At 39.5% G+C, this 26370-nt stretch overlaps 1 protein-coding gene across 1 annotated transcript in view; it reads left to right on the top strand.

Moving 5' to 3' along the window:
- LOC122796777 (macrophage mannose receptor 1-like) overlaps positions 1 to 26370 on the top strand; it is a 1798323-nt gene that overhangs the window by 122164 nt on the left and 1649789 nt on the right. Inside the window, exon 2 of the mRNA XM_044065505.1 lies at positions 9754 to 10155. Coding sequence (XP_043921440.1) covers positions 9754 to 10155 — 402 coding nt within the window. The remainder of the gene's footprint in view (positions 1 to 9753; positions 10156 to 26370) is intronic.

A 26370-nucleotide genomic window follows, 5' to 3' on the forward strand; every position in this document is an offset into this window, starting at 1 on the left:
TATTTTTCCATAAGGCTTCTGCCATTGCCTTTGCTGTCATGATTTTGGTGGGGATTGCCTCTACCCATTTTGAGAAAACATCTTCCACTAACAGTAGGTATCTGTAATCTCATTTGTTGTTGGCAAAGGACCTGCATAATCTATTTGAACTGCATACTATGGTCCATCTGCTGGATGTACCCTATGTAACTGAGTTTTTTTTTACTTTTAGCATTTACCTGCAAACAAATTAGACATTCTACTATAATTAGTCTACAGCCTTTTTTTAAACTTGAATTCCAGTTATTTTCCTTTATATCTGCCCATAGCTTATTGGCTTCTAGGTGTCCTAATGTTTGGTGATTTAACTTGACTAACTGACGTGCTAACTGATATGGCACATAAGGCAAATGCAATCCTTTTGTAGTTAGGTATGCATAGCACTCTTTTGGTAGTACTCCTGCAATTATACACTGGTCTGTTTCTTCCTTTAAACCTTGCTTCTTTTGAATGTTTATGAGGTCTTCCTCAATTGACTGGTGGTCTAGCTCTATTATGGCATTGACATCTACATCAGTAGGTGCATATTCTGGAAGCTCTGTTCCTTTTTGTGCTGCTTGTTTTGCTAATGTGTTAGCTAATACATTTAACATGAAAGTCTCACTTGTTTGTTTCTAATGGGTTTTTACCGTTAAAATGCTGTAGTGTTCCTGCTGGTATCACATTGTTATTAGTTTTCGCATGTCTTTTAATACTTCAACATGTCATAATGGTTTGCCTGCACTGTCTAGAAATCCTTGTCTTACTCAGGTGTCCATATGTAATCTCAAAGAGTTTGCTACATAAGCGCTGTCTGAGAAAATGTTAACAGGATTGTAATACTTGAGCACATACAGTACTGCCTCCAGTTCAGCTCTCTGAGCTGGCATATGTCCTGGTAATTTTATTAGCTCAGGAAAACTCAGTTTTGGATTTTCTGGAACTACTGCAAATCCTATCCAGTATTTACCTTTGTCCCCAAACCATGCTTCATCCACAAAGACAAATGGCTTAAAAATGATCAATATTAGATGCCAAAAATTGTATGTCAGGTGACATCATTTTTTCTAAGCAGTTATGCTGTTTTCTTTCATATCACACGTGGTTTGACAAATAATATTTGTCCCGTCTATATGGTGACAGTTTTCATTCCGAAAAGTGCCATCCATTTTGCAAATACTGCTTGACTAATGCCATCTGTGATTTTATACATTTCAAAATTGTCTACCAGAGCTTTTACTGCTTAGTGTGTTTGTACTATAATGCTGCAAAATACAGTCAGATATTCCATTTGTTTAATACTGCAATAAATGGTTAACAGCTGTTGAATGCATGGGTGGTAGCTCATTTCCACTAGTGTCATCTTGCGACTACAGAAAGTGACTGGACATATTTTTTTTTCATTCTGCTGTCACTACCATGTGGCCATTCCTGTAATAGTACAACAGATAATGTCTTTTTTCATGCTGCTGCTGTTACTTGTAATACAAATTGTAACTTTGGTGTGGGTGCTATTAACTCTTTAGCTTCTGCTAATTTTATCCTCATTTTTGAAAATGCTTCATCTTCATGAAGTCCTCACTCTAAAAGACTGACGTTCTTCTGTTCCTGTAACATTTTGCCATAGCTGCACAGTCCTCTTGTAAGTGTTTAAATATATATATATATATATATATATATATATATATATATATATATATATATATAAATATATATATATAAATATATATATATATATATATATATATATATATATATATTCTAACAGCTTGGTTGTGTGTTTTATGAATATGTTTGTTATTGGTTGCAGGGGTGAGGGAGGTGAAGAGGAAAGAAGAAGGAGGAGAACAGGATAGGTTGTGGAAAGAGGAACATTTTGCTAATTGGATGTCTATTGTTTTGTATAGGAAGTTGTAAGTGGGATTTAAGACTTCCAGTAATATTGTAGTACTAAATATGAGGGCAGTGAGATAAAAGGATTATGTGGTTTCATGGTGGTGTCTTTTTAAGAGGCGTGTCTTGAGGGTATACCAGTGGGCGAAGATCAGCGCAAATATAATGGGAGGTGAGGCCTGAGGTTGGCTGGGGAATTGTGAGTGGGAAGGGAGCATAGCAGGTGACAGCTCCCACTGTGTAGGGAGTTAATCTCTTAAGACCCATGTCTAGCAGTGAACTCAAAAACGGTAGGTACAAATACAATTGTTCAGAAATAAGAGCTTGGAGAAAAGAGGCAATACTAGTAATTGTCTGACAGTAAACCAATGCATGTTGTTCCACTACTTTAATGGGGCAGGCTTAACTAAAAGCGAATGTACCTATTGAGGGGAAGTGTTTTGAAAAGAAGAGTCAGGCAAAGATCAGTCATATAGATACCTCCTGACTTAACATAGTTCCAAAAAAGTAGAAGTGTCATACACTAAGCACCAATGTCAGGATACATGGGAAATGCATGTAAGTGGGTTTTTGTCCCTTTTTTCTTGTTTTTCTTTACTAAGGTACCTGTGGTAAGTGTTTGGGTAAAGTCCACTGCACAGCTGATGTTTGTTTTACAGTTTGAAGACAGACCTAGGTAACTTGGCAAAGAAACAAAATACCTTTTTTATCTTTTTTCTTGCTTTTACTTTGCTAAGGTGCCTGTGAGAAGTGTTTGAGTAGAGTCCACTGTTCAATGGTTGTTTGTTTTACTGTCTAAGGACAGACTTAGGTAGCTTGACAAAGAAGTGAATACCTTAAGTGTTTCGCTTTTTACTTGCTTTCCCTTTGCTAAGGTTCTTATGGGAAGTTTTGGGTAGAATCCACAGCACAGCTGATGTGTGATTACAGTGTGAGCACAGACCCAGGTAGCTTGGCAAAGACATTTGCTCATCTCTTGCTTGCATGAGGTGCCTCTGCAGGAAGTTCTTTTGAGGACTGTTTGACTCCTCATTCATGTCTCCAGCAGTTCTCGCAGACAGTACTGTGATGTTTCCACATTGTTGTATGTTCTTGCATGCTGCCATATTATTTGACATAGTATATGCACACCATGAATATCTGGCTGCAGGTTTCAGGTTAATACTGCTGTGCACCAGCAAATATATTTAAGCAGCAGAACTGCCCTTTTAGGATCCAGATACACAATCAAAAATATTCCACGTGTGCAAATGTGTGATTTTGTAAGCCATCTCAGCCATGGTCTGGAGAGTTTGCATGGTGACACCATCTGCAGTCCCAACATACAACCAGCATCTCTTGCAACACGTAACAGTAGATGCCACACTATATGGCCTACTGCCTATACGAATGGAAACCATATACAATGACCTATGTACTTGTCAGTCTGTGTACCTGCTTGTGCTATTATAAACTTGAGAAAGAACTTATAGTCAGGACTGGTATAACCCTTGAGGTGCAAGCAATAAAATTTCATAACTGAATTTTTAATGTAGCTAAATCATTAGCCATTAACTGCAAACATGTATAACATTTTAACTTTAACCTAATAGCAATAACAAATCAAACATTTTAGAAGCATTAGCAGTATTCAGGTTTATAAGACCTTGCCTAGTAAAATAAAGAAACAGGAACATAATGCTTACAAATGAATTGTGTGTTTCTTAATGCAGAACTGCAGTAAGAAATGTAGCATTTTCTGTGAAGCATAAAACCAGCATTTGCTAAGGTGTTATAGATGTGGGGTATGGCTCACCTATCTTTCTCAGCTCTGTGCCATAACACAGAAGGAAGTGCTTCTGATGGAAATGTGAAAAATGAAAAGTCTGCTTTAGTAGTTACTCTGAAGTACAATATAACTACAGCTAAAGTAACCGAGTCAGATGTATCACTGTGTTACAACCAAACTAGTAAAATATGCTGTATTTTTAGAAGAAATGAGTGCTCAAGCTCTGCTAGATTCTGCAAGCATAATTTCTCTTGTATCCAGCCTTCAGCAGTATGTAAGCATCAGATTAGTAATTACCAAAAAGTGGAGTCAGTGTGCACTCACAGAAAAGTTCATTCCTTATACATGTAGAATTTAGAAAAAAGAAAAAGGAAAAGAAAGTCCCAGGAGAATTCCAATGCTACACACTTTATTCACTTAAATGCTAGTAAAAAATAAACGCTATTAAAAACATGCGTTTTCGTCTTCACCGAGACTTCATCAGATAATACATGTGACTTGGTCAATAAGCAACTTTATATACAATTAAATTAATTAATGAAGCACCAATCATGTTCACCCATTCTTTTAAAAAAATGTGTGTCTAATACATAGTAAAAATGACGTCAAAATCAATTAATTTTGTATAACCTTCACTACTTTAAATAAATATTTAAAAACAATTAATATGTGCAAAATTTCATCTAAGTACATCTTTATAAATTTAAATACTTTCTTAAAACATCTTAAAAACCGATCCTAAAATATTCTTTATATATGATGTTATTCAACCAATAACATCATATATAAAGAATATTTTAGGATCGGTTTTTAAGATGTTTTAAGAAAGTATTTAAATTTATAAAGATGTACTTAGATGAAATTTTGCACATATTAATTGTTTTTAAATATTTATTTAAAGTAGTGAAGGTTATACAAAATTAATTGATTTTGACGTCATTTTTACTATGTATTAGACACACATTTTTTTAAAAGAATGGGTGAACATGATTGGTGCTTCATTAATTAATTTAATTGTATATAAAGTTGCTTATTGACCAAGTCACATGTATTATCTGATGAAGTCTCGGTGAAGACGAAAACGCATGTTTTTAATAGCGTTTATTTTTTACTAGCATTTAAGTGAATAAAGTGTGTAGCATTGGAATTCTCCTGGGACTTTCTTTTCCTTTTTCTTTGTTGTATCTGGAAGTTCCTGCCGCAAGTGGTTACATGTAGAATTTAGACATTTATGGAAAAAATGTTGCATTCTGTGGCTGTAACCCCTAATTTAACTCATTATTTAAGTTTCCTCATTTTGAAGTACTATGGAAGATATCCATAGGTACAGTATTACCAGCTGATACACCCATCCATTGTAAGAATGAGGGGGAGGCAGTGGCATTCATATACAGGTTTAGAACTAGAACCAAGAGAGGGGAGGTGACATAAAACTACGGGTGGAGACAAAATTTGGCTGTTGTTAGAAAGTAAAAGGGATCCTGTCTGTAATCAGAAGAATGACCCAATGACAGAGCAATTCTGTATAGAAACTGAAGAAGAAATTATACAAACTCTGAAGTAAAAGGCAGTTTAAGACAGAAGAAAACACATAAACATATAAGAAGTATTAGCACAAAATAGAGAGGATAAATATATTAAAGATAAAGCATTTAAAAGTGAGTACTTTCAAAACAAAGTTGAGTACAGAGTGAAACAAGCAAGAGATTGAAGAGTTATGAAACTATTTCCACTTCTGTAAAGCAAATAATATAATTTAATCTAGACCGTCAGCAGCAGGAATCTGTGAAACAAAAAAAAACTGACAATATTTTTTTTCTGTCACGCCCTTTGTAGTGAAGAAGCAACATAGGAAAGGAATGGGAAAAGATGTGAGAGGCTTGTATCCACTAACATTAAGATAGAAGAAGACCAGCATAAAAGAAAATAAAGCCTCAAGAGGCCTGTGCTAAAAGCAGAGAAAGCTAAGCAGAAGGTGATTTTCATTTAAAGCTACCCTTCACAGGGAAGCAGTCAAAGAGGCTGCAGTAACAATGGTTTTGGTGGAAAAAGCTACTATTTCCACCTCCAGGCAAGTTACTGAAGATAATAACCCTAGGTAAGTGAGTGAGCCTACACATATGCCACAATAACTCAAGAGGCACAATGGGAAGATGTTACTATATGCATGGCAAAGAATACAGCCAAGGGCAGCAAAGAGGATGTTCTCTTTACTTCTTACTCATTTTTTAAGTTAAAAGGTGACCAATTTTATATGGTAAGTAAAGAAAGGGATGAATTTTTACATTAGTTGCTACTGCCAAAATCTTACTGAACACTAGTAATTAAACAAGCCTGTCATCACATGTTAGGAGGTCACCTGGAAATTGACAAAACTAATGCAAAAGCATTAGCCATATTTTGCTGGTGAGGCATAATGAAAAAGGTAGAGAACTTCTATGTCTCTTGTCCAGAATGTCAGAAAACTGCACCCATCCTGGATACAAAAATTCATTTGATCCCAGTATCATAGAAACACCATTTGAATTGCTATGGACATAATAGTATCATTACAAAAATTAGTTTATACTAGTCATAATGGACTTTGTTACCAAATTTTCAGAAGGAATGCCATTACACAAAGGTAATACTAAGTCCTTTGCCATGGTACTGGTACTGTTATTCTCCAGATTGAGTGTAGCTAAGGAAATACTTACTATCCAAGGCATTGTCTTTATGTTAAGTGAACTATATCAGTTATGTTAGACAGCTGAAGACATCAGTTTACCATCCAAAGACTGAAATGTTTGCTAAGGAAAGATGGTAAAATTGAGACATGCTGTTACTCTAGTTACTGTTTGTAATCAGAGAGGTGTCACAAGCTTCAAATGGGTTTAATCCATATGCATTTCTATATGGCAGGCATCTAAGACAGCTGCTTGACATTTTTAAGGAAATTTTGGAAGAGGAAAATACATCATTTAAATGTGTGATTTAACTTATATTAGTCTGCAGATAAGTAAACTGTTAAAGTCCATAGTAAGGGAGCACAGGAAGACACTCAAGGAAATGCAGCAAAGACTTTATGATAATAATGCCCACCTTAGAGAATTTAACCTATGATTTCAGTTATTAGCATTAGTTACTTTTATGGAAAACTAATTTCTACCAAATGGCTGGGGCCATTTCAGGTGATGGAATAAATAAATACGTGCAGTAAGTACAATGTTAGACATTCAATAAAGAGAAATGGATAGAAACTTTACCACATTCATGTACTGAAGACATGGGAAGAAGCAAAAACTTTTATAGAGCTTGGAAGCCGAAGTTCTCACATGAGAGATGTCTGAGTCCCCCGAGTCTCTACCTGAACTGCAGCTAGAAGAATCCTTCCCAAAAGTATAAAAGCAGGAAGTAAGAATTTTTTTTGCTAAAAAATTTAGAAGTGTTTTCAGAAATACCCCATAAGAAATTAACTAATAAAATGTAACACAGATACAACCCCAAGAGTCAAGGTTAGACTAAGAACTTCTAGAGTTCCAGAGTCACAGAAAACATAAATAGAAGTTGTTCAAGAAATGATTAAAAAAGATTTGTTAGAAGAATGACAAAGTGAATGGAGCAGCCCAATGGTGTTAGCCACTAAGATTAATAAAACTTTTAGATTCTGCAATGAGTTTAGGAAACTGAATAGCAGCTCAATGTTTGATAGTTACCCCATTCCCAGAGCTGAGTGGTATATTGAGAATCTGGGAAAAGGTAAATACTTTATAATGCTGGACATGAAAAGGAACACTGGCAGATATCATTTAACCACTATGTGAAATAAAGGCAATTTTTGTAATCTGTCCCTTTCAGCACACCATAATTAACATTTGACCAATGTCGATCCCCATCCACTTTCAGAGGCTGCTGGAGTTAACACTGAATCCCTCCTCTGGTATGCTGTGGAATACTTGGTTCACATGGCCTTTCATTCAGAGGATTTAGAATCTTGCCAACCTAAAGTACAGGCTGTTTTACAGTCCATAAGGCAAGCAGGCTTGACAGTAAATGCTACAAAAAGTAGACTGAATATAGTGGGAAATAAGATCTTAGGGCACTTTATTTGAAGGGGTATTAAGATATGTCTGAATTAGAGTTTAGCTCTGTTTTAGCAAAAGTTGTTGTTGTTTGTCTTTTGGCTTTTTCCCGGTAAGGGGTCGCCAAAGCGGAACTCCGGTCCGCTAATGATTGGCAGTAGATTTTTACGAAATGCTGAGGTGCCAGCTTGATGCCCAACCTTCAATGAAGGCATGCCCATTTACACATGCATGTCTTTTGACCGCTATCCAACCATGGAGAGGACATGCAGACTCCGCACAGGATGGACTCAAAGGCAAGTCGAGAAACTAATAGGAGAACCTCTTGCTGTGAGGTAACAATGCTACCGCTGTACCACCATGGAATTACCCTGGTAAAATGGTAGAGTACCAACAATGGTACAGAAAAAAAAAAGTTATGTCTTACCATAACGTTCCATCTGAGTTGTTGATCTTCTGCCAGTCATCACTGATGGGTTCGGTTCAGAGTCCTCGGAACGAAGTCGGCCCAATACCAAGCTCGCACACACCAAAAACTCCTGTGCCAAGCTGCCACCCACAATGCCCCTCTCCCAGCCACCCCAGATCAAGTTTGCATGCAACATATAGAAGAAAAAAGAGGCAATTTCTGCACAGAAACCCTGAAACACCACAAGGACCCAGAAGATCCACCAGGAGCCTTTGGTGGGGGACGGTGGGAGGGTGTGATGACTGGAAGAAGATCAACAACTCAGATGGAACGTTATGGTAAGACAACTTCTTTATCCTGAAGTTGTTAATCTTCTTCCTATTCATCACTGATGGGACAGAGTCCCCAGCTACTTGAAGAACCTAGGTGGCCCTTATGGAAGAACATTCCTGAGAACCACTGAGCCAAAGACCACTCTTCCCCTGGAGATCAGATCCAATTTGTAATGCTTGATGAAAGTATGGGGTTTAGCCCAAATGGCTGCTCCACAAATGTCATCCATGGAGGTCCTGGAGTGAAAGGCAACTGAAGTTGCGATGGCCCTATTTGAATGAGCTTTAATTTGAACAAAAGTAAGGAAGAAAATTAGGCTCTCTTTGTAAATATTTAATACCAACGTTTAAATAATGTCTGAATGGAAATGATGTGTTTTACATAAAAGGACAATCACAATGTTATTTGTGCTGTCTTTCATAATATGGGGATCTCATTAAGAAACCAGGTTTTGAGAAATAGATTTATAGATTTTGTGTGTGTGTGTGTGAGTGTGTGTGTGTGTGTGTGTGTGTGTGTTGTGTTTGCTTTGTGTATTAGACATTCCATATTCTGAATCCTACATGCATTTTTTCGGTGAGAACAGTGTCATCAAATACAGAAACCATACTATGAAAGCCCATGGTTTGTACAACTTCATATTAATCGACTGAACATTTGTTAAGCTATTAAAAAGCAATACTTTTTTTTTTTTTGATGCAGGATGCATTTAATTCTAGAGTACAATAATAACCACAAGTTACAAATGCCTTTTTGGGCTGTGACCTGGAGCTTTCGTTCAATTTTATGACCTGCTTAGAATAATGTTACATGAAAGTAAGGAATACGGGAAATAAAGTAGCAATGTAGGACTTAATTTTCCCACAGTTCATTATCATATCAATTACAGCACCCTGTCAGTCTAAGAAGAAGATTTAGAATAATGATGAAAAAGGCACTAAGAGATAATCATATAATATGACTTGAAGATGGAAAAACAAAAGGGAGCTACAGTTGAATTAAATAAATACTACTTGACTGACTTTCTTGATTTATAATTTTGTACAGAATTTTTTTTGTGTGTAAACGGACTTCATGCATTTTCTATGTAGCTTTTACATGAAACAACAATTTAAAATTCATTGTAAATGAATATGTTAATTGTGGTACAAACTACTTTCTCTAATTCTAATACTGTATGTAAGACAAACCTTTATTCAACTGAAGAATGCAAAAAAAAAAAAAAACTGGAAGTAGTTTAACAGGTCTTTTTTTTTCATTCTGTTTTTCAGGCATTAGTAGCTTTTCTATCTACAATGAAGAGCATAAGAAATGTGTCATTGCTAAAAGTACCAATTCAGTTATAGCTGGAAACTGTGTGACAACTGATCCAAATCAAAAGTTCAGATGGATTTCAGAGAACAGAGTGATGAGTGTTGCATTTGCACAGTGCCTTGGGGTACCTGCAAAGAAGGACTGGGTTCCAGTCACCCTTTATCCCTGTGATACAAAAAATGAATTTCTGAAATGGGAGTGCAGAAACGATACCCTTTTTGCACTAAGTGATGTTGAACTGTACTTTAACTATGGTAACAGAGATGAGCAAAATGTCTTGCTGTACAAAGAAAATGGAACATGGAGCAGGTGGATCATTTTCGGCACAAATGATAACTTATGTTCTCAAGGATATGATGGTAAGATTTTAATATTTATATATGCTTTTGGAGGGCATGATGAAAGCATTTTAATGATTTTTTAAGGCCTGTTTCCTACTTCTCTTTTTTGTAACTAAAAATGTATAATTTCAAGCATCTAAATTATATGTTCAAAGTCTGAAAACTTTGAATCTCATATGATCAACTCCATATGAGCGAAGTTTTCAAACTTCAAATGTACAATATAAACAAACTAAAAATAAAAAAAACCTACCTGAACGTCCTAATGCAGGGGGGCAAGACCCCCTGCACCACCCACACCCCCCGCTACTTAAATATACCAACTCCGAGATTGCACTACATTAAAGTAAAGGGAAATATTCCCTACTGCGATCTCCATTGTAACATTTGATGTTTGAAACCTTCGCTCATATGATGTTGATCATATGAGATTCGAAGTTTTCAAACTCTGAACTTACGATATAAACTCTAATTTCAATGACAATTCTGTCTTCTCTTCCACGTTGTTATATATCTATTATTTATCTACGCTTAAGCTAGTGATTACAGTACTTGTAACAAACAGTATTAGTGCTTTATGTGCTTGTGTTTCTTGGCTAATAACTTATATTGCTATTATAGGTTTTTAGCCATAGTATAATAAATATTTTATCAAGCATAACTATAATACCATATACAGCAACTTTGATTTCAGATGTACTTGAAAACAATAAGTACTAGTGTTGAGGCTAACATACATCTTTGTAACACAACACAATTAGAAAATAGTAACATAAGTCCTTGTACTGACATCTATACTCAATAATTCCCTGAAACTCAACAGTGCTTGCAGCATGCAGGTAAATCATGCTCTATTCAGTGGCAACTCCAGGTTCATTTTCTTGCCAGAGCACAATAGGAGGAGATTAGTTGGCTGATGGAGCATGTAGGACATGTGAAAAAAAAAACACCATACCAATAAAATGCTGAACACATGATAACAGTGCACCCATAATCCACTGTTAAAAATGAAAGGCTGCTTCCCTATGAAAACAGCGACTGCTATAATCTTACAAATTCTGGTAATGTTCACAGCACAGAAAACCGGGTCTATATCAGAACAACAAAAGCACATATGTGTGACTACATAAAAGTCTACGCATAATATGCAAAACCTGTAAACAGGGAATGGCCACATAATCATTATTCTTTTCCTAGTGAAAAAATTCACGTGGCCGTTCGGAAAAAAAAAAATTAAAAAACATTATCAGGTGGGGGGCTTCACACCCCACACCATCCAACGTGGGGGGCTGTGCCCCACCCCCCCAAGTAAATATACCAACCCCAGGATCAGACTATAGCAAAGGAAAGGGCAACTCCATGTAGTTGGCCAACTACCTCCTTGCCTGTGACATATTCATTGAGTCGCTTAAATGCGGTTTGATGAATATGTGTCACTCTTTACATATTCGCTCAGAAGCCATTTCGTGCTTTTAATATAGACCCCAGAAAAACTATTACTTTGTCATGTTCAGGTATTATGGTTTGGAGTAAGTGTTGGAATGATCCAGTATAATACATCAAGGTTATAACTGTCAATACAAAAGAGGTGGCAAAATGTCATACCCAAAGACTTTTGTGCCTCTACAGAAAGATAAAAAATGTCATTAACCCAAATTCAAGAACAGAACATCAGATTTATTTTATTCTCTGCTGCTTTGTAAGGCAATACTTTTAAACTAATACAGCACACTTTACCTTTGATAAAACACGTCTTCATTCTGCAGACACTGGTGAATAGTAAAAATACTTTAAATGCTTATTATAGCAATAACCAACAACTGGGTGTGGTATATTGAAGATTTACCCATGGTTGGTCTGGTTTAATTATGATGGTGAGGCCTGAGTGATTAAACAAAGCCAACCATGGGTAAATCTTTAATATACCAAACCCAGGAGTTGGTGTTTGCTATTATACACTGACATTATTTAAGAAAAAAAATATTTACTTTTCTTAAATAATGTCTTTATATAATGGTGCCATAATGTTCTTCTGCTTTGTTTACCCATTCTGCTACTTTATTAATGTACTGTGCCTGCGCATGGGACTTCTATTCCCACATTTATGCAGTACAGTACATCAGTGCTTTGGAAAGCAAGCAACAGAGACAGGAAGATCTCTGCTGCTTTTTTTTTTTTTGAAAACTAAAAAGCTATAACCACCACACAGTTTAGAGGTATGAGAAAGTCAGGGAAATACAAGAAAAATCAGGTAAGTTTCTTCAGTTTTGTAGAATGCACCTAATTTTTCTTGTATTTTTTTCTACTCTCATAAGAACCTCTCCACCTCTTTTTTTAAGAAATGTACACAAAGCGATAAATAAGAGATGGGATGGATAATGTTGCTCTTATCACTAAAGAAACATACATGATTTTTCTCGCATTTTCCCCATTGTCACTTCACAGGAAGAGGTTCTCCAGTTTGATTCTCAGCTGGGCTGCCTTCTGTGTGGAGTCTGCATGTCTTCCCTGCATTCACATAGGTTTCCTTTGGGTGCTCCAGTTTCCTCCAACATTCCAAAGACATGCATCTGGAGAATTTCTCCCTGGGCCTCCACTGAAAATAAGCTCTGTTCCAGTCAGACTTTCCCAATAAACAAATGTTAAAATAATAAATAAAATAAACTTTAAGTTTCGAGAAAGATTTGCATTGTCCGAAGGAAAGAAAGTTTGGAACTGAAATGCATGTCATTATTTAGTGACTTTGTTACTCAGTAATCCTCAGCCACCACAGTGCCAAGGTGCTTGACCATTTACACAGACCCATCGGCAAGTGTCTGCAGCTACCCCTCCAGAATGGCATGAGTGTGCAAGAATATGTAGGCTGCAGACCACAATATTGAGCACAGCTTCATTCATCTTATATTTCCCAGGAAATAATTGTAAGCAAATAAGTATATCTGTCAGTAGTTGATGACATAATATGTCACAGTGTAAAACAGTACATATGTCTGAATATTTCTACTAACACCAACCATGAAACACAAGCAGCACAGGCACAATAGTTACAGTATCCCACTATCTTTCGCCCATTGTGATGCCATATTGTCAACTTATCTAGAGATATCCTGCAGAAACCGGTTGCTAGCTGTAGGTGTAGAACACAAAATCCTGCACTGGAGTACAACTTACCTAGAATGGATTCACACACTCAATACAGAAGGTCATACTGGGCATGCTCCCATACTTACAGAAATGAAGCCAATGTCTGACAACAACAGTGGACTATACATATCTGTCAGTCGTAGATGTCTATGCACATACACCACATTGTACACCATTCATGCTTTGCACACACATTGGATAAGAATACTCACACATATCCAAGGCCAACACACTATAATAGGTCGAACTTACACACACAGAGATGTGGGGAAGAGAAAGACAGACAGTGACAAAGAGATTTCCATCATGAGGCCTGTCCCACCCACCACACATCCAATGGGCCAATATCACATGATGTGCTGATGTCAATCACTGTAGACATTTGCTTTTGGTAGCCCTCAGCCCTGTAGTGTTTGTGGTGCTTGTGATAACTGTGTAACATGATAGTACAAATCAGTATTCATCTAGCATTTGTATACCCAGTCCTGTCAAATGTAAAGTTGTGTGTGACTGAGTGTTGCGTGTGTTTCCAGATGAATGGTTTATGGCCCATTCACACACACTGCACTTCCCATTGCCCATGTTTGCACTCATGCTGATGTCAGTCACCTTAAAATAACCCTCTGGCCAATTCCCAGCCCCATAAGCTCTGTGGTGCTTGTGATAACTGTGTAATACTATAGGGTAGCATACTAGTTAGGTAGGAGTTCTAATCCCAGACATGGCAACTGTGAAAATCTGTGTGTGTGTGTGTGTGTGTGTGTGTGTGTGTGTGTGTGTGTGTGTGTGTGTGTGTGAGTGAGTGTGTGTGTGTGTGTGTGTAGAGATTAATGATTTGGAGGCCATTCACAGTCAGTACACCTCCCATTGCCCTACTTTAGCAAGCCTGCTGATGTCAGTCACCTTGAAATACTCCTTTGGAGAAGGGCCAGCCCTATAAGCTCTGTGGAGCATGCGATAACTGTATAATGCTATAGTGTAACATACCAGTTAAGTAGGAGTTCTAATCCCAGACATGGCAACTGTGAAACCCTGTGTGTGTATAGATTAATGATTTTGAGGCCATTCACAGACATTACACTTCCCATTGCCCTACTTTAGCAAGCCTGCTAATGTTCATCTGTTCATAGGTTCATAGGTTGGTACGAGGCTAACAGTCCTAGGGCCTATACAAGCCTGGCCAGAACAATTCCCTGGATATTTCTTCCCACAATATTTACTTCCCTGAACCCCTGTCTAGCAGGGCAACTGACATGATCCCCAGGGTGAATTTTCTATCTCCCATCCAATCGTCAAGGTTCCTTTGAAGAGGGCCAAGGAGGTGCTCTGCCTGATATGTATGGGCAGTTTATTCCAGAGTATGGGGAGTCTATGGGTCAGGAACCTATCCCTCCAGTATGTTTTGTTCATTGTGATGACAAGGTTTAGATCCCTGGAGCGTGTGGCTCTGAGGGATTGGGAGTTCTTTAAGTGGAGCATGTCCAACAGTTCAGGGTTTGACATGGCCTTGTATGTTAAGCAGAGATTGCATTTGAGTAGACGATATGCCACAGAGTATAGCTGGAGTTTTTTTAGATGGTCAGCATAGGGCATCTGCTTTAGGCCTGTGATTCTTTTAGTGAGGTATTTCTGTGGCATTTCCAGCTGTTGCAGATGTCTTGTGAGGTATATACCAAATGGGGCGTTGTACTCAATAATGGGTCTAATGAGGGATGAGTACAGTGGGACAATGACCTCCTTTTTTCTGGATGAAAAGCCCTTAGTGATGAGGTGTGCCACATAGAAGGATTTCCTGACTGTTGTGGTGATGTGGTTATCTAAGGTAAGGCCACTGCCAACTGTGTCCTTAAGTCTCTCATCACACTTTCAGTGTTTAGTGTACTGCCACCTATGTGGTAATTCATGGGTACATGTTTTTTCCCAAAGGGGATAACTATACATTTCTTGGCATTAAGCTTGAGCCCATGGTGATATCCATGTGAGTTAGTGACTTCTTATCCCTCAGACGAGATATGTCACAACAAACCCTGTTACACCAGGAAATTTCTCAGTTTATCACAGCAATATGTCAGTATTGGCCCTGTGTTTCTGCCTCTGTCCCCCAACCCTTTGTCCATATATCATGCAGTAAGAGGTGCATATGTACAGTACATCATTATTTACTGACATCATACCTGATAACAAGCCAGTGAGATATCAGACTGCTAGACATGTTATGTATATTAGGCCTTATATTTGAGGACAAAACCTGGACATTCTGTTATAGTCTGTACAGTAGTGAGGTCTGTGGACTTATGATGATTGCTGACAGAGTGTCTATTGTGAATATGTTACTTGGCCTGTGTACAGAGTGTGGTCGATGTCATTGTTCTTGGTACTGTTCTTTCTGATGTTGCATGCTGCTCCACTTTATGGTACCCTATCAGTGTACATGTTTGTAGAGCCAGACACATGTCCCATACCACAGTCAGGCATCAGACTACACTGTGTATTGGCCCAGTATATGTATGGTTAGTGTGTGAGTGGCACATATGAGGATGGTTTTGTTCACAGAGTCCATACACTGGTACTATTAATTAGGCTTATCATAATGTGACTGTGTTGAGACTGGTTGTGGGTATGCACTTTCACACTGGTGTCTGTTACTCCGTGCTGTTACATGCCTGTAGTGCCTACTATATTTGCAAGTACGTATATTCCCCCATAGGAAACTTGAGTCAGTGTTGTAGCAGTCTGCCTGTAGTTTGCACAGTGCTTTGTGGCATGCCTAGCAGCTCAGTGTATTTACCTACTGTGATGTTATGCCCAGATATTTGTCAGATGTACTGTTTGCCTGGCCACCATAAGTGTTGTGTATTTTTGAAAAAGCAGTGGGATGCTGTGACGATGTATGTCACTAACTAGTGGGAAGTACATGGGTTTGGGACCTCTGCTCCTCCGGTTATGTGTTAGGGCAGACATGAGTGTGTGGGTGCATCAACTGTGTGAGCTTATCTATTTCAGTATTTTTGTGATATCCCCATTAATATGCCTGTAAGCATCCACTTTGTCAGGCTTGGTCCACATGTCTTGCACTAAGGAGTTCTGTGTATACCTCTGTACTGACCTGATTGTGTCAGACTGTCTATGTTTATTGGTCATAGCTCTGCTGTATTCTACAGGATCATTACTGTGATTTGGGTGGTACTTCACTATGATGATCTTATGATGTCTGTCAGTAACTGATGGTGTAGATGTCAGTATCAGAAGTGACTTCTCACACATGTCTGTTAACACAACCCCTGTTACTGTAGCAACATTTGACATTTATACCTGCAGTACTTACATTACATCCCCTTGCACTAAGAAGTTGTGACTATTAGTGCAGAGGTATGACTCAACTATATGTTATGGGCATATGTTTTAAATATATATATATATATATATATATATATATATATATATATATATATATATATAAATACACGCACGCACACACACACACACACACACACGTATAATATATATATATATATATATATATATATATATATATATATATATATATATATATATATATGTATATATATGTATGTGTGTGTGTGTATATACACACACACACACACACACATATATATATATATATATATATATATATATATATATATATATAGTATATATATATATATATATATATATATATATATATATATAGACATACACACATTCATGTCTCCTTTTTCTGATAAATAACAGTGTTCAAAATCACAGAGGCTTACAGTCAGTTAGTAATGCCAGTTTGTATCATTATGTTATTCAAATGTGTAGAAATTACGTTGATGCAAACTTGTTAGGGTTACCACTTGCCCCTCTATGCAAGTGACAGACCATCTTTGAGCAGTTGTGTCGTGTGACATAAAGTAAAAAATGACAAATGTCCTGAAATTTTAGAACAAAAAAGTCCTACGTTTTCTTTAATAGTTACGTAACATAGTTATTTTGTATCTGAAACACCTACATCTTATAAGAAATAGCATAAGCAACTCAAATGCTACAAGAATAAGCTTTTATTTTGTTAAAATAAGTGAAGCTCTGTCCTATGGACTGGCTGTGGCTATGTTTTGTCCTGCAGATTCTATTATTCCTACAAAAAAAACCCTCCCACTTTGGGCATTTGAAAAGGCAGTAACCCTATGAACCCTATGTGTTGTTCTGTTAACTTTCTAAGTGAATGAAAGTAGCATACCTCTTATCTAGCTGTGATTGTGCAGAACATCACTGATTTTGCCTCATATTTATGTCCTGCCCCTTGTTAAGCTAATTTTTTCTGGTAAATCACTGATGATTCCTGTCAATCAGTAATGCCATTTATTAGCATTTCATACCCTGGGATTCAGCAATCAGCTGTGCAGGAAAATGTTATTCCTGGATGGCAGGGACCGTTCCTGCTCAGCAAAGGAGCACGCCATGCATATTTATGAAGGCGCACTGCCATGTTCTAAAACGGACACAGTTCCATGTATGAGCGCATGGGGTATGTCTGAGAGCAGAGCTCTCACAATACACATGCTCCCTGCACTCCAGAATTGCCTTTCATAGGTTCATAGGTTCATAGGTAGGTACTAGCCTATCTGCCCGAAGGCATTTATAAGCCTAGTCAGAATGTGTTTGCGTTTGCTGCCCTTTAGATTAGTTCCCTGTGCCTCTGTCCAGCAGAGCCATTGAAGTGATCCCTGGGGTAAACTTTCTGTTTCCCGTCCACTATTCAAGGTTTCTCTTGAAGAGGGTTAGCGAGGAGCTCTGCCTAATGTAGATTGGAATCTTGTTCCAGAGCACGGGAAGTCTCTGGGACAGGAATCTATCCCTCCAGCATGTCCTATTTATTGTTGTGGTGAGGTTTAGATCCCTGGAGTGTGTGGCTCGAGGGGATATAGTTTTCTTTAGGTGGAGCATGTCCATCAATTCTGGGTTGGACATGGCCTTGTATGTCAGGCAGAGATCACCTCTGAGTAGGCGGTATGCAACCAAGTACAGCTGGAGTTTCTTCAGTCGAGCCGCATAGGGCATCTGCTTGAGGCCAGTGATCCTCTTGGTGAGGTACTTCTGTGGTCTTCACAGTTGTTGCAGGTGTCTTGTAAGGTACATCCCAAATGGGGCATTATACTCTATGATGGGTCTGATGAGTGATGCATAGAGGGGCCCAATGACCTCTTTCAATCTGGATGCAAACTCTTTTGTGATTAGGTGGGCCACATAGAAGGATTTTCTAACCACTTTGGCAATGTGATTATCAAAGGAGAGGTTACTATCTACTTGGGTCCCCAGATCTCTTATTATGTCTTCCGTATTTAGGGGGCTACCACCTATGTGGTAGTTTGTGGGTACTTTGTTTTTTCCAAAGGGGATGACTATGCACTTTTTGGCATTTAGCTTGAGGCCATGGTTTTGACACCAGGTATCTGTCTCAGTGAGACCCTTTTGGAGGATGTCTGTGTCAGCCGGAGAGTCAATTATAGCCCCTAGTTTACAGTCGTCTGCAAACTTGGTCAGCCATAGTCTTTCTGTGCTTGCCTGAACCTCTGAGAAGTATATGCCGAACAGGAGGGGTCCTAGGACTGAGCCCTGGGGAATGCCACTTGTAACCGGTGTAGAGTCAGACCTAGCTCCCGCAACTCTCACCATGTGGGTTCTTTCCATGAGCCAACTGGCAACCCATCTTGTGATATAGGGATTTATGTTCAGGCTGGTGAGCTTGCCTATAATATCTGAGTGGGGAATGATGTCAAAGGCCTTTGCAAGGTCTTGGTAGGCTGTGTGGACCACCTTTCCCATGTCTATAGCCTTGGTAACTGTCTCAAAAAAGTCCACCAGGTTTAGGAGGCATGATCTGCCCTTAACAAAGCCAAACTAGGTAGGGTCCAGTGTTTGGAGGTTTCCATTGTCTCTGTTAATGAGATCTATGATGATGCACTCCATAGCTTTGCAGAACAAGCTAGTCAGGCTTATAGGGTGATAGTTCCTGTGGTCCGTTGTGGCTCCACGTTTGTGTAGTGGAATAACCGTTGCTGTGCACCACTCTTTGGGCACATAGCTTGTGCAGAGGCTGAGTTTAAACAGTGTGTTTAGGTGAGGGGGTTAGTTTATCTTTGAGCTTGTGTAGGATGCAGTCTGGGACACCATCTGGTCCCATTGATGCTGTGTTTTTGGCTTTGGAGAGGGCTGTTTTAACATGAGTGTCTGTGATTTCAGGGGCACTACCTTCTTCTGGTATAGTTATGGGCCCTTTTGAGGATGAGAGGGGGGTGAAGTTTGCACTAAACCTGTCTGCCAGGATGTTGGCTATATTGGTCAGTTCAGTGTATTTTGTGCCATTCTGCACTAACTCTGAGCAGATCTGAGAATTGCCACTTAGATTCTTGACATAGCTAAAGGATGCCTTGTGATTATCTTTGGAGTCCATGGCAATTTTTCTTTCAAAGCTAGCCTTGGATGATTTTTTTTGCTGATACTGATCAGGGATGTCTTCCCTTCTTGGGATTTTACTCTTTTCTGTACTAGTTTCCTCCTTCTATTGTATAGCTTGTTTATAACAGGGGTACATCAGGCTGGTTTCTTTTTATTGGAGGAATAAGTCCTGGTTTTGTTTGGGATAGCATGATCCATGCATTCTTGTAGGTGCCCATAGAGTGCATTAGTAAAGGATTTTGCAGCTTGGACAGTGTTATCCTTTAGCATGGGGGCTTTGAAACTTCCCACCTCGGTCTTAAGGAATGTGAAGTTTGTTTTTGAAAAGTTTTTCACAGTGGTTTCTTTGACTGGGGGTGGTGGCGGAATGTGGATATTCACAGTGATTAGTTTATGGTCAGATCTAACCAGCGAGGGGTTGACCTCCAGTGTGTAACACTGGTCTCCCATGTTGGTGATGACCAGGCCCAATATGTTGTCACCTCTGGTGGGGCTGTTGACCAGTTGATCCAGGGTGTTTGAGTTTATAAATTCTAGGAAATGTTGAGCAAGGGAGTTTGTACTTGAGTGGTTCTCCCAGTTAATGTTTGGGTAATTGAAATCACCCAGTATCAGGGTGTTTGGTAGGACCTTTATGTTTCCCACTGTTTCCAGGAATGCGGATTGGGGGTCCTAGGACATGGTGGGTGATCTGTAGCAAGCTATAATATGAATAGCAGTTTTGCCCATTGCTAGTTGCACGTGGATCATCTCTGAAGCATCATGCTGTGCCACTAACCTGGAGCTGTGGGTATCCTTGATGTTATGGATACGCCCCCGCCTTTTGTATTTCGGTCCAGGTTTTGTGGCCGAAATGTATGGTATGAGTTGTAGCCTGGTATTGCTGGGGTGCTCTCTGGAGCCTTAAACCTGGTTTCTGTTACAGCACATATATCGATTTTCTCCATACTGAGGAGTGCCTCGAGTGCATGCATTTTGAGGTTTAGACTTCTGGCATTGAGTAGCATTACCCTCAGTTTTTTGTTACTTGTGCTATTTATGGCAGTGGGTTTGTCTTTTGAGCCTTGCCTAAAAAGGCACTATGGGGGTTGCAAGTGTTTTGGCCAGTATTCAAAAGCCTAAGGCTGACAGGTGCAAGCCGTCTCTAGCAAAACAGCGTGGCTTGTCAAGCATGTCATTCCAGGCTGACAAACACTGTATCCCCTTTGAATGACACCAGAAGCTTAGCCAATTGTTGAAATTGATAATTATTTCTCTATACCATGGTATAATTCTTGGTGAGGGCAGGATGCTACTCAGGGTCAGGCTCATACTGGCCTGGGCTATGTGATCAGATAGCTCCTCCATGTCTCTTTTCATGAAGTCCAGGGAGGTATGGCTCAGGTCATTCACACCAACATGGACAATGACAGAGTCATATTTGTACTTGTTTTGGAGTGACCTGAGTGCTTGTGTTTATGTGGCAGATCCTGGCACCCGACAGGCAGCTAATGGTAACCTTCTTCTTGTTCAGCCTAGTGAGTGGGACATCAGTGTGCCTGACTATGGAGTCATATATTACTAGTGTGTTGGGTATGTTATTTTGCCTTAAGGGCTGTGATTGTGTAGCACACTGGTTTTGTGAAGTATGTGTTTCATAGTTTGTGTTGGGGGGTGGAGGTTGCTTGGATGTCTGCTTTGGAGGTCTCTGTTGCTTCTGCAGATTTTTATTTAGAGCTTCCAAGTATGTTTTCGAGTATTTATGTGTGTTTTTTGCCAGTTCTGGTTTCATAGGTCTATGTGAAACTGGTGGTGTGATGCAAGTAATTCCCCTCTCCTCTTGACTGTCTGGTCCAGTCTTGGGTTGAGAGAGCTTAGCCTCTAGTTTGGCTATATAATTGCATCTCTTGCATGTATTAGTGTTTGGCGGAAGGAGGAGAGGGCTATCTGTGTATATGAGGCAATTTTAACATTGCCTCAAAATGCCCAGATTCACCATTTGGACCAGAGAGTACACCTAAAACTGCCCTTTGGACATGCCTGGATAGGTACAGTGAACTGTTGTATTGGTTGGCTGGTGAGGTCTAATAGAGAGCCTTGTCCTTCTCGACAGTATAGAGGGAGTCTAGTGCTAAGGTTTATTAGCGCTTGCTATGAGTTTCGAGCAAGTGCCAGTATGAAAAGTGAATGGTTTGAGTGCTTAAGTTGAAAGTTTGTCTAGTTCCAAGGGAAAACTTGAAGAGTAGACTTTGTGGAGCTGGGAATAGTTATACCCTAGCTAACTGGTGCTGCCTGGCGTGCAAAACCTTGCAAATGCGGGTTTTATAGCAGGGAAATAAAAGAGATAGAAATTAGCCCAAAATAGCCAATAAACTACTAATTTCTAGGCTGAAACCACTCCTCCAGGGACAGATAGGTTACTCAAAGCTCCCTCTCTCACAGTGAACAGAGAAACTTCCTTCTATCCAAGCAGGGTATGGGCACACACAGAAACTTGTAACACAGCCCTGAATTCAGCACTAACCTGAAAACTGGACTATACTAGCTTAGAAAGGCGGGAAAACAATTTTTTTTTTTTCAGAAAATAAAGCAGATACAATCAAAAAAACACTAAATGCACAGAAATGGCTATCAAACTTGAGTGTGTTGCCTACAACAGTAAAACAGGTAATTTAAACACAAAAATGACTTTGTTAAAGTGTAGGCAGTAAAATAAGTACAATATGTAGCTGAAACAAGCTTTTTAAATCACAGAAACTCTAGAAAACAGTGTTTTAGGTGGAATTAGCTGAAGGCAGCAAGAAAATGCAGAAAAAAATGATACTTAATCACTCCAACGTCTCTCTTTGGTCTATCTGCAGCAGCTTAGGGTAAAATGATAAATAGTCAAGAGGTGTCACCTTTCCTTCAGCCCCTGACTGTGCTGAATGCTTTTCGGCAATTAAAAATGAGCGAGAATGCTCATAACACCCCCAACCTTTTAGGATAACAAATCTGTGGTCAAAGGCATAAGGGACAATCATCCCTACCAAGCATACCTCTCAGCTGTACAGAATTTCACAGAATGCCCAGATATATGCCTCTTATTTGGGGTGTGTTCCTCCTACAATCTGTACCTTTCTGGCAGATAGCTGAGGTATGAAGTCATTAAATAATGACAAAACATTTGATTTTAAGAATCCACAGCCTTCAGAAAATTCATGCTAATGTAAAACCTATTATTCTATCAACTTAGGTACTTATTTATTGGTACTAATGTGTTTGGCCTTAATTGCACACACCACACAGCTTTTACGATGAGGTGTGTCCCAAGTTTTTTGTTAAGTGAAGAACATAACCAGGCCTTGTACAGTATGGTAATGGGGGATGTACTGAGTGTTAATGAACAATACGTAGTATGACATACTGTCATATACACACTGACAAACACATAACAGTCATAGACATATCTGAGAGACCTGGCTTTATCAGTGCTAACTGCCTTGTCAGTGAGTCCATTCTGTTACAGATAATTTGCACACAGCACATGCATCATTGGGCTGGATAGTGCAATCAGTTACATTGTATGGTTGATGGTGACAGTGGTCCTCATACAGTGGACCTTGGGACATGTACTGAGGGCACCATGGTGTAAGGACAGTATACCCAGCACCCACACCCCACATGGGATATTTTACTCACTGAAACCCATGATAATGTTCTGACATACCCATAATCACACATTGACCAGGACTGCAATGCAACCCATTGTCTATCTAATCAGTGCTACTACAGGGATATGCATTTATTGCACATGCCACAAGGATAGTAGGGTGAGGGTTTGTCATGGCTATCCTAACATCAGCAACATCACTATCCCTTATAATGTATAGCAAGGTGTATTGTATTTGGAGAATGTGGTCTCAGAATCCTGTGTCTTACAAATATACACACTTGCACACATATACACACTTGTCAGGACTCAGAGGGCAACCCATGCCCATCTACCCATTTGTACAACAGTGTTATGCTGGTACTGCAAGCTCTAGGTAGCCCATAGGGTGAAGAGTGTAACAAGGTACATTTAATGTCCATTACAGTAGCAGCCATTCCTAACTATGGCAATGGAGGATGTAGTGGGTGAGAATGCCCTCAGGGTATTATCAACTTCAAGTTTAGAAACACACAGACACTGTTATTCTCAGTAATGCACACTCACACATTTGTCAGTACTGGGGTCCATAGGAGCAGGTGTTCCTATGTTTGTACCAGAATGATGTTCATGGAGAGATAAGAAGAGTAGGGGATGTGAGTACAGTGGTATCATGCCACCTGACATTTGTCAGCAGGCCATCTATCAACTGATGCCACTTGAGTGATCCCCAGGGTGACAGTTAAATGCAGCATCCAATCATCTGGTTGTCTCTTGCAGAGGGCCAGTGAGGTGCACCAATTGACATGTATGCAACATATATTACATGATATGGCCAGTGTCTGGGTTAGAGACCTGTACCCAAGCATGTTTTGTTGACTGTGGTAGTCTAGTTGAGATATCCATGGCATGTGGTGCATACAGGGTGGGGTTTCCTAGCTGTGGCATTCATAACACAGCTGGGCAGACATATGAGTGTCAGTCAAACATAGATTTCCTGTAAGCAGTTAAGATTCATACCTGACATCTACACATCTGTACAGAGGACAGACAGAAATCATCTAGCCAACAGGTTATGCATTAAGATGAATGTTTTGACATATAGACATCTGACACTGATAGGTATGCCATTACTACATGACAGCAGCCCTCAATGACATTTCGTGTTCTTGGTGTGTGAACTGTGTGTTATTAAGTATTTGCTACTGGATATTTATCTATGTGGATATTAACTGTAGACTACTATGTGTATAGGAAATGTCTTTGACAGCTCTGGTCATCAAGACGATAGGCCCACAGTTACTAGCATGTACACACAAACCCTGTAACACCAGTACTATACAAAGCATAACACAACTCTAACCATACTCTGTCTGTAGTTCTGGAACCTCTTACAAATATGTAGCTGGCCTGAGTGTGCAGGTTCTCCTGTAAGACGTATTGCTACCTGCTGTCTGTAACACTAATGCCCACACACAGGAAGGATGTCTATCACACAGGAAAGGTAAAGGGACCACGCCCACATGATGTAGGGATTTATAGTAGGTGGTTGCCATGACAGTCATAATTGGAAGTACCACATAGCAAGCTGCATGCAGTTAGACAATGCAGATAACAGCCATGTAGATGGGTATAACATGTAACTACTGGTATACATTTGCCCCCATAGGTTATGCATTCACACACCCCTATCTGTCCTGCCACATAATAACCACTGGTACAGAGGTGCCATGGCCACATACTACCCACTAAATATTGACATACATCTGTACAACATCCCACTGCTCTGTCTGATATACATGACTGTTATTGTGGCCCGGCAGCAGTATATCTGGCAAGTATCTGGACATTACATCTCACTGGGTAAGTACACTAAGCTGCTAGGCATGTAACAAAGCACTGTGCAGGGTACAGGCAGACTGGCTCAACACTGGCCTACATTTCCTATGGGGGAGTGCACATGTACCTGCGTATATAGCAGGCTCAACAGGCATGTCACAGCACAGGGTAAGATACACTTGTGTGAAAGTGCATAACCACAACCAATATGAACACAGCCACAACCACATATGATAAGCTAGCTTAATATAATAGCATATAGACTATCTGTTCAACACCAACCTCGTATGTGCCACTCACACACTAACCCTACATATACTGTGCTGCTACACAGTGTGGTCTGATGTCTGTCCGTGGTATGGGACATGTGTGTGTATGGCCCTACACACATGTAAGCTGATAGGGTAACATACAGTGGAGCAGCAGGTAACATCAGATATAACAGGACCAAGAACAATGACATCTACCACAGTCTGTACACAGACCAAGGTACATATTAAAAATACACACACTGTTGACAATCAACATAAGTACATAGACCTCAGCATTAATATAACCCCTACTATAAATAACATGTGTAGCAGTCTGATATCTCACTGGTTATGGTGTACAGCACATATGCACCCCTTACTGCATGACATATGTACAAAGGTTGACAGGGTTGTGGCTGGAGGCACATACACAGAGCCACTATTGACATGTTGCTGTGATAACCTCATACATTTACTGTTGTAACAGGATTTATTGCAACATATGTCCTATGAGGGATATAAAGGCAGTAACTCTCACGGATGTCACCATCTACAGACTGCAATCCTCACACTACCTTCACACTACCTGCAGTTTACAGATAGGTGCTCTGTGGGTAACACATGAAACAAAAGGCACCACACACTGCCCAGTCTGCAGATGACCCTACAGATGGGGGTTCCTTCATAAACATAGCACTGACATGGCAGGTATTAGAACATGTAGGACAGCCATATCCACACACACACACCCTGTTAAACCAACATTACTCCAAATGCAGTATAGTAGCACTTACAGGCTGTAGTCAGATCACGCACACCCCCCCCCCCTGTGTGTTGGCCTGTTTCCACAGTGTATGTTGTTAGATGTAAATCCCCAAGCCATCTGAGATGCTGTTTGCCAAACAAAAGATCGAGTTCCTGCTCACAGTGAATGAAAGGCCCAAC

Source organism: Protopterus annectens, chromosome 3.part0, assembly GCF_019279795.1.
Source record: "Protopterus annectens isolate FY-2018-M chromosome 3.part0, PAN1.0, whole genome shotgun sequence".
Classification (NCBI taxonomy): Eukaryota; Metazoa; Chordata; order Ceratodontiformes; family Protopteridae; genus Protopterus; species Protopterus annectens.